Source organism: Alligator sinensis, unplaced genomic scaffold (genome assembly GCF_000455745.1).
Source record: "Alligator sinensis unplaced genomic scaffold, ASM45574v1 scaffold1061_1, whole genome shotgun sequence".
Taxonomy (NCBI): domain Eukaryota; kingdom Metazoa; phylum Chordata; order Crocodylia; family Alligatoridae; genus Alligator; species Alligator sinensis.
In genome coordinates, this window is record NW_005843066.1 from 281,023 (window position 1) to 299,212 (window position 18,190).

Here is an 18,190-nt window from a genome sequence, read left to right on the forward strand (position 1 = left end):
AGGGAAGGAACGAGGAGAGGGAGGAAAGAGGGGGACTAGTACCCATAGCCTAAGAGGATAACAGCAGGAGACCTAATGACATATCAATTAACCAATGGGTTCCCAACTGCTGGGCCGCAGCCTGCTGCCAGGCCGCAAAGGGTTGGCTGCCAGTCCACAGGAGTGCTGGCTGCCAGACCAGAAGTGACCACGGGCTGGTAAACCACAGACTGGAAGTGACTGGCATACTGCAGACTGGCAGCCAACCCTTTTTTTATACCAAGTATAAAAAAAGGTTGGCTACCTGCCTGCAGTATGCCGGTCACTGCTGGTCTGCAGTTTGCCGTTCTGCGGTCACTTCTGGCCTGTGGCTTGCCGGTCCTCAGAATAAAAAGGTTGGGAACCCCAGGATTAAGCAATTTGCTGCTCATTCACAGGTGCTCCCTCCCTCCCAGCACAGGGCTTCACCTGGGCTGTGCTGTCTGGCTGGTTTTGCCTCCTCCCCGCCGTCAAAGGGCTCTGGGAGCCCAGAGCAGCTCCCAGTAGCCACTGTGTCTGAGCTGCTGTGTTACTGGTTAATCATTTAACTGATATAATTAGAGGGGGTTAAACAAATATTTTTTAAAACAATATTTACATCTCCAATAAGAACATGCATTTAACAAGTAAAGACATAAATACATCTTAGTGATTCTACTGTATATCCATTTTAAAAAGCGACTTCTTTCCCTTAGCGCACAGAGGTCTAGCAGTGTCATCACCATTTATTCTGGAAAACCGTTCATATGCAAATAGATCTTTCTTCCACTAACAGTATCAGACAGTGGAACTGAAACTCAAGTTATTTTAAAAAAAGAAAACAAGCTGATAAGAATTCTTTTAATATAAAGGTAATGAAGACCTCATGATAACAAAGTTGACTTATCAGTGTAAAACAATTATTGTTTACATTACTGCAATGTGAAACCTCTAGAATAAAATGACAGATCAAAATTAGAGCTGGTACCAATTTATTCTACCTGAAAATCTTGAGACTATATTCTTCAGACAACTGTATAATCAATAGTCCTACATTATTTCATGTGACACAATAAAGATGAATACTGGTGCCAAGAACAAGCAAGAATATATCATTAAGCAAATGGTAAAGTAGGAGTGTAGGAAGCAGACCACATCAGTGTTTTTTTTCATTACCTATGGAAATAGAATGAGCCTTGGGGGGGAAATGTGACCTAGGAAGAAGAGCCTGAAACCCATCTATACCAATGCAAACTGGAATACAACCATACCAAGCTGGATGTTGAGAATCAGGTTACAAAACAGATCAATGGCTTTCTCTGTAGCCTGTACTCACTGGAAACCCTTTTCATAGAATCATAGAAAATTAAGGTTGAAATGGACCTCAGGAGGTCATCTAGTCCAACCCCCTGCTCAAAGCAGGACCATCCCCAACTAGATCATCCCAGCCAGGCCTTTGTGGAGCTGGGCCTAAAAAACCTCCAAGGATGGAGATTTCACCACCTCTCTAGGTAGCCTGCTCCAGTGCTTCACCACCCTCCTAGTGAGAGAGTTTTTCCTGATACCTAATCTAAACTTTGCTTGCTGCAACTTGAGACCTTTGGTTCCTTGTTCTATTATATATCTGCCACCACTAAGAACAGTCTAGCTCCTTCCTCTTTGGAACCAACCGTCAGGAATTTAAAGGCTACTATCAAATCCCCCCTCAATCTTCTTTTCTGCAGAATATATAAGCCCAGTTCCCTCAGCCTCTCCTCAGAAGTCATGTGCCCCAGACCCCAAACCATTTTGGTGCCCTCCACTGGACTCTCTCCAACTTGTCCACATCCTTTCTATAGTGGAGGGCCACAAACTACTCCAGATGTGGCCTCACCAGTACAGAAGAGAGGGGAATAATTACTTCCCTCGATCTGTTGACAATGCTCCTACTAATGCAGCCCAGTATGCTGGCAACTTTCTTGGCAACAAAGGCACAGTTGGCTCACATTCAGGTCCTTTTCTTCAGGGCTGCTGCTTAGCGAGTTGGTCCCAAGCCTGTACCAGTCCATGGGATTCTTCTGTCCTAAGTGCAGGACTTTGCGCTTATCAGAGGTGTGTCCAGACAAGTACACACATGCATTTCCCCAGGGACAGCAAGTTGCCACAGGTGGGGTAGGGGAGGCTGGGGCCAGCATCTGGGCTGCTCCCAGAAGCCTTACCTGGGGTCCTGAGGACCTCTAGGGGCTCCAGCAGCAGTGACCCAGCAGCAGGGAGCCTGACTGGCAGCCAAAGCAGGGCTCCAGCCAGCCAGGCTCTGGTTTTCAGGCGGTGCACGCTGCTGCCACGTGCACTACTCTGCTTTTTTCAAGCGCAGCCTTTCTTGACATTGGGATCTCCTGGTGTCAAATAAACCCTGCATATGTAGCATGTGCTGCCACAGACCGGTCTGCAGAGCCCCATACCACATGTGCATGCTCGTCTTGATGCACCTTGTGAGATTTCTTTTGGTCCAATCCTCCAATTTGTTTAGGTCACTCTGACTCCTACTTTTCAGTGTACTACAATATCCTCCAGGTTGGGTGTAATTGGCAAACTTGATTAGGGTGCAATCCATCCCATCTTCCAGATCATTAATGAAGAAATTGAACAAAACTGGCCCCAGGACCAACCCCTAGGGCACTCCACTTGATACTGCCTGGTAACTAGACATTGAGCCATTGATCATTACCCATTGATCCCAACAATGCAGCCAGCTTTCTATCTACTTTACAGTCCATTCATCCAACACATACTTCCTTAGCTTGTTTGCAAGAATGTTGTGGGAGACCATATCAAAAATCTTGCTGAAGTCAAGGTATATCGTGTCCACTCCTTTCTCTGCATCCAGAGAGCCAGTTATCTCATCATAGAAGACAATCAGGTTGGTTAGCATTGACTAGCCCTTGGTGAATCCATGCTTACTGCTGACTTTCTTCTCCTCCAAGTGCTTAGAAATGGATTCCTTGAGAACCTGATCCATGATTTTTCTAGGGACTGGGGTAAGGCTGACTGGTCTGTAGTTCCCTGGATCCTCCTTCTTCCCTTTCTTAAAGATGGGCACTATTATTTGTCCTTTACCAATTGTCTGGATCTGCCCTGATTGCCAAGAGTTTTCAAAGATAATGGCCATCGGCTCTGCAATCACATCAGCCAACTCCCTCAGCACCCTCAGATGCACTGCATCTGGCTTCAGAGACTTGTACACATCTGGCTTTTCTAAATAGTCTCTACCCTGTTCTTTCACCACTAAGGGCTGCTCATCTCCTCCCCAAACTGTGCTGCCAGGTCCAGTGATCTGGGAGCTGACCTTGCCTGTGAAGACTGGGGTAAGACTGCGCAGGAGGGTGAGCGGGAGGGCCTGCGGCCCTGCCTGTGCGCCCCTGCCCTAGGGGAGCCAGTCCCAGCCATAGCCAGCCCACCAGCGGCATGATATGGATAGGCACGCACCGCAACCCGAGGGTCCCCTCGGGGCCTGCAGCCCCTAGCTCTGGCACCGCCACCCAGACAGAGCCCATGGTTCTGGGCTCCATGCAGATGGAGCCCCTGGCTCTTTGCTGTGGGGGCTGCCTGTCACTTTTTCAGGCTCTGGGGCCCGGGAGCATGGCCACCTTCCCTTGTTGGGTCTGCTCCCTACAGGGGTCTCTGGCACGCCAGCTGGAGGAGCTCCAGGCTGCAGTCCAGAGACGGCATGCCATCAGGGATTGTGAGCAGGAGATCGAGTCCTACTGCTAGGCCCTTCTCCCCTGGGAGGCGGAGGGTAGACCATGGTCTCCCTCCAGGACAAGGGAGATCTTGGGGACCTCCCTTACTGTCCAGCCCAGGGGTTGGACCAAGGTGGTCAAGGGACCCAAGGCCTGCCGCACCAAGGCCCCTGCCCCACTGGAGCTATTCAACAGGTACAAACCTCTTGCAGCCCCAGCAGAGCCTGCTGAGTTGCCAGCTCCCACAGACAACACAGACACTACTGTAGCTACCGCCCCCGCTCTCCCCAAGACAAAACGCTAAGTGTTTGTCATGGAAGACTCCATCCTGAGGGGGCAATCTGCTGCTCCAACCTTTTAGCTCGGGAAGTCGGCTGCTCGGGAAGCCCACATCCGAGACATTGTGGAGAAGATCCCTAAACTCCTCCAGCCCACAGACCACTATCCCATGCTCCTTATCCATGTGGGCACCAATGACACAGCTCGGAGCGAGGCACTACAGGGATTTGGGAGCAGAGCTAAAGGGCCTGGGGGCACAGGTGGTGTTTTCTTTGATCCTCCCAGTCTCGGGCTCTGGGCTGAGGAGGAAGAGGAGGATCAAGGTAGTTAACCAAAAACTGCGGTGCTGGTGTCATAGGGAAGGCTTTGGCTTCCATGACCACAATCTGCTCTTTGGTGAGAGAGGCAGTGAGCTGCTGAGAAGAGATGGCCTCCACTTCTCTCTGCTGGGGAGGAGGCTCTTCTCAGCCAGACTGGTTGACTTACTCCACCGGGCTTTAAACCAAGCCAGCTGGGGGACAGGGGGACTACCACCATTGCTGGCCCGCTGAGCAACCCTTGCAAAGCTAGCAGGCCAAGGCACTTAAGGGAGCCCCACAAGCCCCAGCCCTGGAACAACTGGTAGGCAAGGCAAGGGCCCCAAGGGGACACTTCCTGCCTCTACACAAATGCTAGGAGCTTGGGGAATAAACAGGAGGAACTCGTCCTCCTGTTTAACGCAAAAAATTACGATGTCATAGAGATAACGGAGACCTGGTGGGACTCCACCCATGACTGGACCACGGGTATAAATGGCTATACCCTGTACAGGAGAGAGAGATCGAGTAGACAAAAGGGGCAGGGGTGTAGCTCTCTCTGTCAAGGAGAGCTATGCATCCCTGCAAGCTGACATTGGTGACCAGGGGGAAAGGCAGCAAAAGCGCATAGCAGTCCCCTTGGCTCTCCAGGGAACTAGCAGACCTCCTGCAGCTAAAAAGAAAGGCCTACAAAGGATGGAGGACGGGATCCACCTCCAAGGAGGAATATTCTGCACTGATCCGGACCTGCAGGGAGCAAACCACGAAAGCCAAGGCTGCTTCAACTAGCTACAAATATCAAGAATAATAAAAAGTCCTTTTTTAGATAGGTGGGGAGCCAGAGGAAAAGCAAGGGTAACACTGGACCCTGCTAAACCAGGCGGGACACTGACAACTGACGCCCAGGAAAAAGCCAACCTATTAAATGGGTACTTTGCATCGGCCTTTCATCAGTCCCATGGGACACCCCTGCCCACTATGGGACAGGGGGGCCTGGGTGGGGGAGATCCCCTGCCCTTCATCAATGCTGACCTCGTGAAAGAACACCTTGAGAGGCTGGATACCTTCAAGTCTGCTGGCCCTGACAATCTACAACCCAGGGTACTCAAGGAGCTGGCGAGCATCATAGCCCAGCCCCTGGCATGGATCTTTGAGAACTCCTGGTGCTCTGGTGAAGTGCCCAAAGATTGGAAGAAGGCCAATGTGGTGCTTATCTTCAAGAAAGGGAGGAAAGTGGATCCGGCAAACTACAGGCCCATCAGCCTGACCTCTATCCCGGGGAAGGTCTTAGAAAAGATTATGAAAGAGGCCATTCTCAACAGACTGGCCAATGGCAACATCCTGAGGGACAGCCAACATGGGTTTGTTGTGGGTAAGTCTTGCTTGACCAATCTTATCTCCTTTTACGACCAGGTGACCTATCACCTGGACAAGGGAGGAGATTGACCTCATATATCTTGACTTCAAAAAAGCCTTCAATCTGGTATCCCATGATCACCTCTTGGCAAAGCTGGCTAACTGTGACCTCAGGTCCACCACAATCCACTGGCTGGGGAACTGGCTCTGCGGCCGGACCCAGAGGGTGGTGGTTGACAGAAGTCAATTGTCATGGTGCCCTGTGACCAGTGGAGTCACCCAAGGCTCTGTCCTTCGACCCATATTGTTCAACATCTTCATTAATGATGTGGACACTGGAGTCAGAAGTAGACTGGCCAAGTTCACTGATGATACCAAACTCTGGGGTAAAGCATCCACACCTGAGGGCAGGAAGGCGATCCAGGCTGACCTTGACGGGCTCAAGAAATGGGCGGATAAGATCCTGATGGTGTTTAACACTGAAAAATGCAAGGTTCTCCACCTTGGGAGGTAAAACCTGCAGCATCCTTATAGGCTCGGCAGTGCTACACTGGTTAGCACTACGGATGAACGGGACTTGTGGGTCATGATTGACCACAAGATGAATATGAGCCTTCAATGTGATGCTGCGGCCAGTAAAGCAAGCAAAACACTGGCTTGTATCCATAGATGCTTCTCAGGTAAATCCCAGGACGTCATTCTCCCGTTGTATTCGGCCTTGGTGAGGTCACAGCTGGAGTATTGCGTCAGGTTTTGGGCTTCTCAATTCAAAAAGGATGCGAAGAAGCTTGAGAGAGTCCAGAAAAGAGCCACGCACATGATCAAAGGTTAGGAAAATAGACCTTATGATGACAGGCTGAGAGCTATGGGGCTCTTTAGTCCAGAAAAGCGCAGGCTCAGGGGTGATCTGATGGCCACCTATAAGTTTATCAGGGGTGTTCACCAGGATCTGGGGGAACGACTGTTCACCCGAGCGCCCCAAGGGATGAGAAGGTCGAACGGTTATAAACTCCAGCAAGGCCATTTCGGGCTGGATAAAAGGAAAAATTTCTCACTGTCCAAGCCTCCAAGGTCTGGAATAGCCCTTCCAGCCCTAATGTCTATGAAATCTATGAAGACTGAGATAAAAAAAAGCATTGAGTACTTCAGCCTTTCCTCGTAAAGTCAGTAGGTTGTCTCCCCCATTCAGTAAGGGACCCTGACCTTCCTCTTTTTGCTAAGATTTCATAGACATCAGGGCTGGAAGGGACCTCGGAAGATCATTGAGTCCAGCCCCCTGCCCAAAGGGCAGGAAGTCAGCTGGGGTCATAGGATCCCAGCAAGATAAGCATCCAGTTTCATCTTGAAGGTGTTCAATGAAGGCGCTTGAACCACCTCCGGAGATACTTGTAGAAATCCTTGTTACAATTCATGTCCCTTGGTAACTGCAACTCCAGTTGCGCTTTGGCCTCCGACTTCATCCCTGCATACCCGAGCAATATTCTTATACTCCTCCCTAGTCCAATCTACCACTTCTTGGAAGCTTCCTTGTTGTGTTTAAGCTCACTGAAGAGTTCTCTGCTAAACTGAGCTGAGCTGGTCACCTGTCATACCTGTTATTCTTTCTGCATATCGGGATGGTGTGTTCCTGCATCCTCAGTAAGGTTTTCGTAAAATACAATCAGCTGTCCTAGACTCCTTTTCCCCTCAGAGAAAAAAGCTTTTTTTAAAGTTCACTGATCATACTGCCTACAAGTATCACCACTTGAGCTCCTAAAAGCTATAGTGATAGGAAAAAAATAAGACTACTAAAATATCTAAACTAAACATTAACCCTTGGAAGTACAGTACAGTCCTGTGCCTAATGAGGGAACAGTCCATAAGTATTTTTAACTCATATTACAAACCAGTAGAGTCTTATGCAATTTAATTAAGAAAATGATTTGACTATTTTCTAATAGGTATTTCATGTTTAAGGAGTGCAGTGGCAGAGCAGTTAAGGCGCAACAGCTTCAGAGACACATGTTTGAGCTTTGCTCTATACTTACACTGTGAGAGCTGGTTTCACTTGACTCAGCTGTAACTAGGTACCTGGTTGCTTGGACTAGAAAGTCAAACATGGCTCGACATGATGCTAGCCAAATCATTTGCTGATGTGCCACTGGCAACAGAAACTGGTGTACATTAGCATTTTAGCCCAATGTGCACTAGACTCAAACAGGCCTCTGACCTTTTATCCCATGTTTATAATACCATACAATTCAGAAAAAAATGCGTCTTAAAGCTAGGCAGAAGTCAAAATAGTTTAGGTGTTACCGTGCCTCTTTCCTTGCTAGCACATGATGAATGCCATTTTCTGCTGCTATCTTCTTTACAAAAGACTTTGTTAATCCTCCTAAAGGAAAAATAGTTCTTCTTAAGGCATCCTGTGAAATCTGGCTGAGGAAGAACGTCTGGTCTTTCAGGTTATCAGCTCCTCTAAGCAGTTTTACAGCTGTAAGGGTAAGAGCACAAAAAGTTTCAAAAGTACATAATTTAAGCTGTATGTGAAAAGGACTTAAACTAGTATAATTCTACCTAAAATAGGAACTCATACTATAGATACCTTTTTTTCCTAATTAAATGGATAAATCTCAGTTTCCTTACTGCACTCAAATGAATATGTTTGCTTCTGTTACTGAAATAACTGAAGCCACATACATTGTTTCTCCTGAGAGAGTCACTGCTCTCCTGGGAGATATGAGGAGTGAACAGATGTTCAGGATTTTTCTCCCAGGGCAAAATAACAGGTTAAATAACCCCTGGGAGAGTTTCTCCTGGGGGTAACAAATGTCTGCAGACATTCCCTTCTGAGAAAAGCCACAAGGTAGTCCTCCAGCATCCCAGGGTGCTTTGGTATATCTATACATGCTGAAACCACACCTCCCAACTGCAGTGTAGATAAAGCAGAACCTACATCAGAAAATGGGGGCCAATGACATCACAGCTGCATTTCTAAATCAAAATCTTTGATTTTTTGGCAAAACGTGTGTTTTGGCCAAAAGACAAGCAAACACTTCATTTCTTTTAATTCAGTTTTTGCACGAGCAAATTTATTTTTTCACAGAAAACAGACACCACTAATTTCACTTACTTGAAAATCCAATTTACAGTCACCCTTAATCACAAATTATAGGATATTAAATGAGGTTTTCTATTATTGGAGAATAAGGAAATTGAAAAACCTTATTTACTGAATGACTGGCCTCTGAACGTGAAATAAGCCACAGCATTCACACAAAGTCTTATGTGATTTAAAATAGATTAACAGTACAAAATCAGGATATCCAGGCAATTTATTTTTGGAATTTAACTTTCTTGAATTGAGAGAAGAACTATTCCAAGTCCTTTTAGCAGTAAATGAAAGTCTTAGTCACATCATCTGTAAAGGGATATTGCAAAATAAGATGGGGACCAGAAACAGCAACAAGACTGATTTAAATTTTTTCCATGCCAATGATATTACCAGAGTAAAAAGATTAGGGCTTTTTACCTTAAACATGAGAAAAAAGGGAACATTATAAAAGGTGGATAATATAATTAACAATACAAATAAGAATACAGGGACCTTATCTTCTTCCTATTTCAACATACAGGAAACATAGAACATTAAATTTAAAAAGTGGACAGTGCATTTCCTGTTATCAGTTATGAATGTTGGGAAAAATAAACAAACTTTAGAACATACTACCACAGGAATTCAGTAAAGCAAGCCACAACATTCAAAAAGGGACTGGAAATATATATGGTACCAAGTATATCTAGGATTTTCATAATACTGTTATTTGCCTAAATACAAGACAACTTCAAATTTAAGATGATCCCCCCACCCCCCAATAACTAGATTCTACATATGGAAAATTATAAATGTGTTTGACTTTCCATATATACAATCTAATTAGTCAAGGGTCAGGGAAAGCAATGACAGGCAGTGAGAAGCCAGACTTTTGCCCCTTGTCCCCACCACATGCCCCCCTCATACTTGCTCCTGTACCCCCTGCCACTCTGCCATTCACCCCCACCACACTGCCCCCTGCTGCCTCCCCACCACTCCCTGCTCCCCCTCATGTCTATGCCTGACACTTGCCAGCTATCCTCCATGCCTATCCCCCCACTTCTGGCCCCACTCCCACCACTCTACTCTGCTTTGCTCTAGTTCTAGTTCCAGGGCAATCAGCAGCAGCAGCTGCACCCCACCTGACCAGGCAAAAGCAGTGGTGGTGGCTCTGGGCCCAATCAGGCCAGAGCTGGAGGGGCCAGAGCTGGAGCAGAAGGTAAGTGGAGGAGGAGCATCAAGCAACAGTTTGCCCCATGCACACCCCCACCCACCTTCACCAGTTTCTCCACACTCCTTCAGCCACATCCCTGCCCCTGTCCAGGGCAGGCAGCAGTTCAGCTTCAGCTCCAAGCCCAGGGTGAAAGCTGGAGCTGAGCTGCCACCTGCTTGGGGCCAGTACTCAAATCTAGATATGACATCCCTCCACCCTGTCCCCCCCCTCATGTCATTTGGGGGAAAAACCTCATCTTGAATTTGAGTAAATATGGTAATTACAATTCTGGAAGGTCTATTAAGCCTCATGCATTAAGTCAATCGCCATGACGAGACCTACCTTTGTGAGCAGATTATCCTAAGCAGCATATTACAGGAGGGGTTTCCACTGAAGTATGAGGTACTGGCCACTATCAGACACATACTGATACCAAACTAAACAGGGTCCTGAAATCTGATCCAATACAGCAGTTCTTATTTTAAAATATTTGAAATAAAGATTTGTGTGAAGGAAATAGTTGCCCTTCATCATTTTATGCTGTGTGTTTATAATTAGGGTAAAATATGAATTAAAATAACGACTTACCATTTCTCACTTCAAATCGGTTTCTGAAAAGCCCCTGTGGTCTACTAATATATTTCTGTTGGAAAACCTCCTCCTCTTCCAGAGAGCTCCTTGCATAATGCCCAGTAGCTACTGCATCTGCTCCTATCAAAATATAAAAAAAGTTGAAGTTAAAATTCATAATATTTACTATATAAAAAAATTATATCAATATTTGAAAATATATGACAAGAAATCATGAGAACAAAAACTAGGTATATGACAACAAGCCTTACAAAGCTAGTTAGTGCTATCGTGTCCTTAATGCAGCCCAAATATTAATGCAAATTATTCCTTGGTATACTGGACTTGGTTTTGATGTGCCAAAGTACACCACCAAGCTTATAAACCTATCTTCACAGCAAGACAGTTTCCTGAAATAAATGTATACTTATCTCCATTAAAAATTCCCAAACAATTTGGGAAAACCCTACAAGTACTAGTATAAAGCTAAACAGATGTTCAAATCAAATGTGCATACAAACTTAAGTTCTTTACCACATTACCCCAAGAGTCTGCACTGTTTTACACTTCAGTAGTAGGCTCAATATAGAGACACACTTGAAAATGGCTTACCAAGGTTATCCAAAGCATAACGAAGAAAATAATTGAATTTGATATGCTTGTTACATATTATGTCAGGATTGGGTGTCCTTCCCAATTCATACTCTTTTAAGAAGTAACTGCAAATAAAATGTGCAATAAATGTAAATATTACTAATATCACATAAATCTTTTTGACAGTAGAGAGGTATTTTACCTGTTAACAATAAGAACTTGAGGCCTAATAATAGTAAAATAATTTGTGAAAGAAATCCTTCAGATAAAGTATCTGTAAGATCATACACAGAAGATTTTCCCAAACTGCAGTTTTTCATACTCAAAAATTTTCAACAGTATTATACTTCAAAATAATAAGTCAACTCAGAATTTATTTTCTATCTTGATACTTGCCTGGCCTCAACAGGACAGTATTTGAGGTTTTTGTATAATGCTTCACTAATTCAAAATGGTTACTAATCATTACAGATTTATAATAGAACCCAAACAGTAGGGTGATGGCATGTATACTGAAACACCTGAGGACCTATTCCAGTAAGGCAAAGGTTCGCAGTTGGGGTTCTGCGAGATGCTGTCGAAACTTCGAGTACTGCAAGACCCTCCACCCCTTCCCCCTGCCCCCTCCACACTTCTCTCAGAAACAGAGGTGTGCAGAACAGTTCCGCCTGCCCCACATCCCTCTGTTTCCGGGAGACACTGTGCAGGGTATAGCCTGGAAAGGCTGCAGCATGAGACAGCTCTCCGGCCTGCTTTAGGTTTATCAGAGAATGCTAATGAGACAGGAGAGTGCACACCTGTGCCAAAAACCCCTCCAGGTCCAGCTGCGCACAAGGCACGTGCAATAGTTCCATATGGCAGCAGTGGTGGCACCACCTGGTTGAGAACCACTTGAGGTAAGCTGAGGCAACACAGCATGGTTATCAACTGGGGATGTTGCCAAATTCAAGAGTTATGGAGGGATAACCCAAATCTAAAAAGGCTGAGAATCCCACTGCAGTAAGGTGTTGCTTCTCTTCAATTTCTGTTCAAGTCCATAGGTATAAGGGTACTAGACTGACCCTTTCAAACAATACAAAGTAATGTAAAGGTACTAACCATAACAATGTTTGTTTTCACTCTTCACTGACTAGAACGGCCTCTGCCCTGACCATCTTACCTTTTACAAAGATTCTCTTTTCTAATGGAACATAAAGCAGCACAGCTTTTCCTTTACTTCCTTTTTAAAATTTAACAGATGAAACTAGCAAGCAGGTAGACAGAATCTATCCATATTTGCATTGCTCAAGTTTCTCCTCTTTGCTAGTTCAGCCTTGCTCTATGATGCCAATCATTTGAGGGAGGCAACACAGTTCTGCACATCCTCAGCTTCTGTTCAGTCCAAACAAATACAAACCCTGCTAGGCAGAAGAACAGAACTATATCAGAGACCTTCTATCCAGTCATCTGGAGAGCAGGAAAGGGCAGCCTCTGCCTGGCTCTTTCTTCAACAGGGCAGTGAAAATGGCTGCTGAATCTCTCCAAAAAAAAAAAAAAGGCTAGGAAATGACATCTTAGAGACCAGGGCAAAGATAAGACCTAGAGTGATGCTCCTAGCTAAAGAAAAGCTTAGAAAGACAAGGCCTATAAAGAACCCTAGAAAGGAATGAATTCTAGGTTTGAAGAGCCCAAAGAGAAAGGGGCCCTGGAGTGAAGCAAAAAAAAAAGTGGTTGTGAGCCCTGGATGGGTTAAAATGACAACAGAAGGTAACAGGACAGGAGTTGTAGTATGGGGCTTGAGATACTGTCTGTGCAGCCACTCTACTCTCAGATCTCAGGCTAGCACTTGGAAGTCCCCTTAACTCTTCTGCATCAAGACAGAAAACTAGAAGGCACCCTGAGCAAAGCAATTTTCCTTTGTATGCTGAACAACACAAGACCAAGTGGTCATGCTTTGAGAAACAAAATCACTGAGAATTAGCATCTGATATGGCATAATGGCCAGTCAAACAGACACTTGCCAACATGGTCCAAGGCATAAGAACCAGGCCCTTCCAGACAGTGATGAATTTGTATTTTAAAAGGAGCAAGAATGATACTAGGAAACAGGTTATTTCCTAGAAGGGTATCTTTTACAGTAGCGAGAATAAATCTCTTTAGGAGACCGGATTAGTAATCTTTATGTCTGAAAGAATGTAAATATTCTCTTTGTCATAACTGAAGCAGGAAAGATTTCTGGTCTGGTAAGCAGATACACACTTGGGGGACAGGAAGTTATATGCATAGTAAAGACTTCCCAATAATTCATTGAATAATGAATGTAAATGGCCAGATAAGAATGCCAGCCAAACCATGAAAGCACATGTTTCAAGTTTCATATTGTTTGAAGTTTCTGGGCAGAAGATGCTTTATGCCCTCAGCTAGCAGACCAAATGTCATAGGTCAACAAGAGCATTTACAGGTAGCCCTGACATGAAGGAGAGAGAAGGCAGCTGCTTTCTAACCTGTGGAGATGGGTAGGAGCTATATTCCTAGACTTTACAGTTTTAAGATAAGGTAAAAACATTGTTCTGATTTTTGTTTGCTAGTTTATTCTTATATCTCTGTCTGTAATCTCAACATACGGATACAGGTTCATTATAAAAATTAGAGCAGTCATAAGAAAACATTTTGCTATTGTTTCTAACTTACTTATTGTCAGTGGTGGATGTGATTTCAGGCCATTTTAATCAAATGGGAGGCCTCCTTGACAGAAGGGGCAGAATCTGTAATTCCTAAGTACATGAACAGAGAAAGGTGTGATTCTTCTAGCAGAAGAGATTTTGTCAGATAAAACCTGACACGACTTGGGTGAGGCAGGTAAAGTGGAGATACCTTAGGTCAAGAAGTTGGCCCATTGGCACATCTCAGGCTGTTTCTAGTAGTCAAGCAGCAGAGAGGGCTTAGGGATGAAAGACACCTCTGTAATTGTCAGCATGAGAACACCCTGGGAGTCTCTCTCAAAGGTGCATTGATCAAAACCAAGGACAGGGTGGGTCACAGTGAGTGTATAAACTCTGATCTTAAAAAGTGTAACAATAAGGAAGGAAAAATAGTACCTACTATATTACAGTACTTCTGTACTGCCTTACTGTTCTACAGACACTACAAAAAATAGTGACTTTTTCTGGCTTAGCTTCACTGCTATCCATGAATTGTTACTATTCAAAATGATGCACTTATACAAAAATACTTGGAGAACATATTCTTAAGGATTTAAAACATATATATTCCTACCTGAATACTTCATTCCAGTATTCTTTTATATAGGAAACCTGATGGAAAGGAATATCCAGTTTCTGACAAACCTTGTAAGCATCTTCACAATCTCTGTCTGCTGAACAAACTCCTTGTTCATCCACAGTGTCCCAGCTCCTTATAAACACCCCTGTTACTTGGTAACCTATTTGATAAAGGGAGAAATTTTCAGTAAATCACTAATTCGTTATGGATCTGATCCTGCAAAAGGACTGCTCAGAAATATCTACAGCTGACAGGCAAGGAGCTGCATCCGGAGCTGGGATTTTGGGGAGGTGACAGCATGGGGCCAGGGCAAAGCCGCAATCTGCTCTCCAAGTGCCCCTGCCCGTGGAACTTGTGTTCATCGTAGGGATCATGGCTCTGCCCCGGCCCCATGGTGTCACTGCCCCAAGACCCCAGGGTCTACAGGCCCCATCTGCCCTTTTCACTCCTGGATGCCACTCCCTGCCAGCCATCTGCCCTGGCCATGTGGGTCCCACCCCTGGCAGTGGGTGTCAGGTGGACAGGCTGGGGTAGGAGGGGGCTGGGTCCAGCGGTGTCAGCTGAAAGATCCTGCCATCAGGGCTGCTGGGAAATGGAGGCCAGCTGCCATGCCAACCCAGCCCCACTGTGGGCCTGGGGGCTGCAGGACTGGCCACACGTGCCAAACCCCAGGCTCCCCCTCACGCCTGGGCCAGGTGGGACTGTATTTTGCCCACCCCTGCTTTATATCATATGGCTGTCATCAGGGTGGGACTGGGTGCCCCCAATATCTAATAAGCACAACCAGAGATTGAGAGCAGCGCAACACTACATTTTTTCAGCATGATGTACACAGAGCATAGGGCCTAGACACATTTTCACAGCAGTCCCCTCAACATTGTCTGGGGCAGTGGACACATACCTGGTAGGTTCCTACTGCAACTGCTTATCTCTGCTCCTGCCAATTGAGTTTCAGGGCAGACCCCTCCCCAGGGTAGATTTGATTTAAATCAAATCAATTTAAAACAGACAAGGTTATTTGGGTAAATGTGATATTAAACCAACTGATCTATTTGAGCTGCCAGGCTTCCTCTAGAACTATTTAGTTGGTCTAATAAAAGATATCATATTTACCCAAAGAACCTTGTCTCCTATGTCCCTACTCCAACACGGCTACAACCAAAAACCCTAATGATTTAAATCACTATTTAAATCACTGGCCGGGAAGCCTCAATTTAATCATTGTTTTCTACAAAAAGGGCACTCTTGTTTCTTGATATCCTTTATTCATTTAACTTCTTGAAACTTTGCACTTTGAGAGAGGTAAGGGCTTGACTGTGTGTACACAAACTTGCAGAGAGACAATAGGCTGGTGGGTAGGTAATCAGGTCTGTTCTCTCTCATTTCCATATAGCGCTGTTAATAGTGCTGATAGGATGTTATCTCTGGAGATACAAACTCACAGTTTGAGAACTGAAATTAAGCATCAAAGAAATGCTTAATGGGATCTTCTAGACTGAACACTGAGTCCCACTGGGTAGAGTAATTTTCTTTAATCTTTAAAAATTTATAGAGGAGCCTCTGAGAACCCCACAAGACTGGGCCCCTAATATAGCCCATGGCCTGTTGTAACCTATTTATTGTGTGGCAACCATTGATCCTCCTGGATCACGGTGTATGCATGAGGGCCACCCAGACCTTCAATGTATATGCCTGGGCAAGAATTTTTTTGGAGGAGTGGAGGCTGACCTATTTAGAAAACTTTTCTAAAAAGGTTACATGAATATAATATCTCAAATAATATACAATTAGAAGTTATAACCTCTATTCCATGATGATATCTTTGAGCTTTAACATATCTTAAATTAAAACAATCTTTATATAGGCTATTTTTAAAAAAACAACCCCCCCCACCAAAATTAAAAATAGGATAAAATTTAAAAAAATAAAATAAAAAAATCATATTTTTTTATTTCAAAAAGTGTTGATTTTTATCCACCCTGCCCCTCACACCATTTTCTTTCTTCCCTGAGGCCACAAAGCTACAAGGAGCCCTGGCAGAGGCTGGGGTTTGCAGTTCTGGGAGTGCTGGATGGCGAGGAACCCCAACAAAAACAGGGCATTGGTATATATTGTTTTACAACCACCAATGAATATGAAAGTCAAATTGTCCCACCAGCCTACTGGAGCTTTATCACTCCTGACTCTACGGTGCCTGACAACTCTGTCAAACAGCAGCGTGCTTTGTAGGGCTTCCTTGGTCACCTACAAGACTGGACTGAACACACCCGATCCCATCTGATCTCGGAAGCTGAAGCGCAGGCCCAGCAAGTACCTGGGTGGCGGCCAAGTGGGAATCCCGGGGGGCGCAGGCAGCCCATGACTTGGCTGCGGGAAACCCGGGTGCACACCGACCTGGAGCATGCCAGGTTGCACCCCTTCCCCACAGCCTCTTGCCAAGGCGCTGGCAGCGCTGCTCCCTGCACCTTTCTGTTTACACCAGTGTTGCCAACTCTCAGGATTTTTGACATCATTAAAGTTTACGCTTCGGGAATGCAAAAACCTTAGCTCTTTCTTTTATTTATAAATATAAATATTATTATATAGATATAGATTATTATATTTTTCCCATATTTCCAGGATCAAAAATGAGGACACCCGTGGGGAGGGGGAATGCCTGTGCCCTGCCTCTGCCCCTCACTCCTAAGCCCCTGTACCTCCAGCCATGCAGCCACTCCGGCCCACTCCGGCGTGGGGCGACCCCTCCCCGCGCCCGCACCTCGCCGCCGGAGCAGCACCGCCGCCACCGCGCTGTCCACGCCGCCGGACAGGGCGCACACCACATGTCGCGCCGCCGCCTGCATCTTCCCGGCTGGGGGCCAGGTTTGAGGGACGGACACTTCCGGCCTGACTTCCGGCGGCGCGGAGGGGCGCGCGGTCCCGCATTGGCCTGTGTCCGGCGGGGAACACGCGCCGCTTCGGCGGTTCCGGAGAGGCCCACGGACCCGTTGCAGGAAGGGGCGCCGCCACCAGGGCTGCAGGGGGCGGGGCTCTTTGGCGGAGTTGCTTGTTGCTTAATTGACACGAAAATCAGGCTGTCCCGGGAGGGCTGCCCACTGTGAGAGCCCTGGAAGTGATCCCTGGCACTGGAGGGGTGGGAAACCACTGGCCTCTGTGCCCTGGGCTGGGAGACTGTTGCCTGTACCAGGAGGGCACTTACCTGCTGGGGCTCAGCGACACACACAGATGCTGCCTGAGCCTGGAAAGTGAACCTGGATTCAGGAAAGCTTGTGCTCTACGTGCATCTCGTAGTCTAGAGGCGCAGATCCGCTCGGTCTGCTGAGTGACTTCGCACTAGCAGGGCTAACCGGCTCTTGGCGCACAATCCAGACCCAGGTGGATACGTGCTTCCCAGCTGTCCGTGTCCAGGCTGCGTACCAGAACGATCCCGCAGATGGCAGACAGGCAGGCTGAAGGACTCCAATGTGAGCGAGGAGACATGGGTGAATGCTCAACCTCCTGGCTGGCGAGGAAATCTCTAGGATTTCTTTGATGATGCAGTCCTTGGCCCTGCCAATTCTGGGTCTGTCAAGGCCATCTTCAAATCTCTAGCAAGTCATGGCTCAATATCATCACCCCTGAGAAGATTGAGTCTAGCTCCTTGTAACAGGGAGCTGTGACTTGGCCAATGTCTAAACAGCAATCAACATCATTACCACTTGTAGGCATGCTACAAAGCACTAAGGTCCTTTGCCTTGAAGCAGCCCTGCAGACTATCACTGCCACATTTGTACATCCACATGCATTCCTTCATGAGGGTTTGACAGACTTTGGCCCTTCCCCAGAACGCTAG

The 18,190-nt window shown here is 46.1% G+C and overlaps 1 protein-coding gene across 6 annotated transcripts in view; it reads right to left on the bottom strand.

Annotated features, from left to right (window-relative positions):
• The window catches only part of TRMU (tRNA 5-methylaminomethyl-2-thiouridylate methyltransferase), a 39,945-nt gene extending 22,706 nt beyond the window's left edge, over positions 1 to 17,239 (bottom strand). For 3 of the 6 annotated variants that reach the window (XR_003092090.1, XR_003092089.1, XM_014526510.2), the window contains exons 1-5: positions 17,117 to 17,233; positions 14,353 to 14,518; positions 11,116 to 11,222; positions 10,522 to 10,644; positions 7,948 to 8,120 (exon numbers count right to left, since the gene is read on the bottom strand). Coding sequence is in view for 4 of the 6 variants with exons in the window: in XM_014526510.2 (XP_014381996.1) it covers positions 7,948 to 8,120; positions 10,522 to 10,644; positions 11,116 to 11,222; positions 14,353 to 14,518; positions 17,117 to 17,201 (654 nt within the window). In the remaining 2 variants the exon portion in view is untranslated. Of the gene's footprint in view, positions 1 to 7,947; positions 8,121 to 10,521; positions 10,645 to 11,115; positions 11,223 to 14,352; positions 14,519 to 17,116 lie in introns of those variants that run through there. The other 3 variants (XM_025193548.1, XM_025193549.1, XM_025193550.1) reach the window with 3 other exon arrangements.
• Between the last annotated feature and the right edge of the window lie 951 nt (positions 17,240 to 18,190).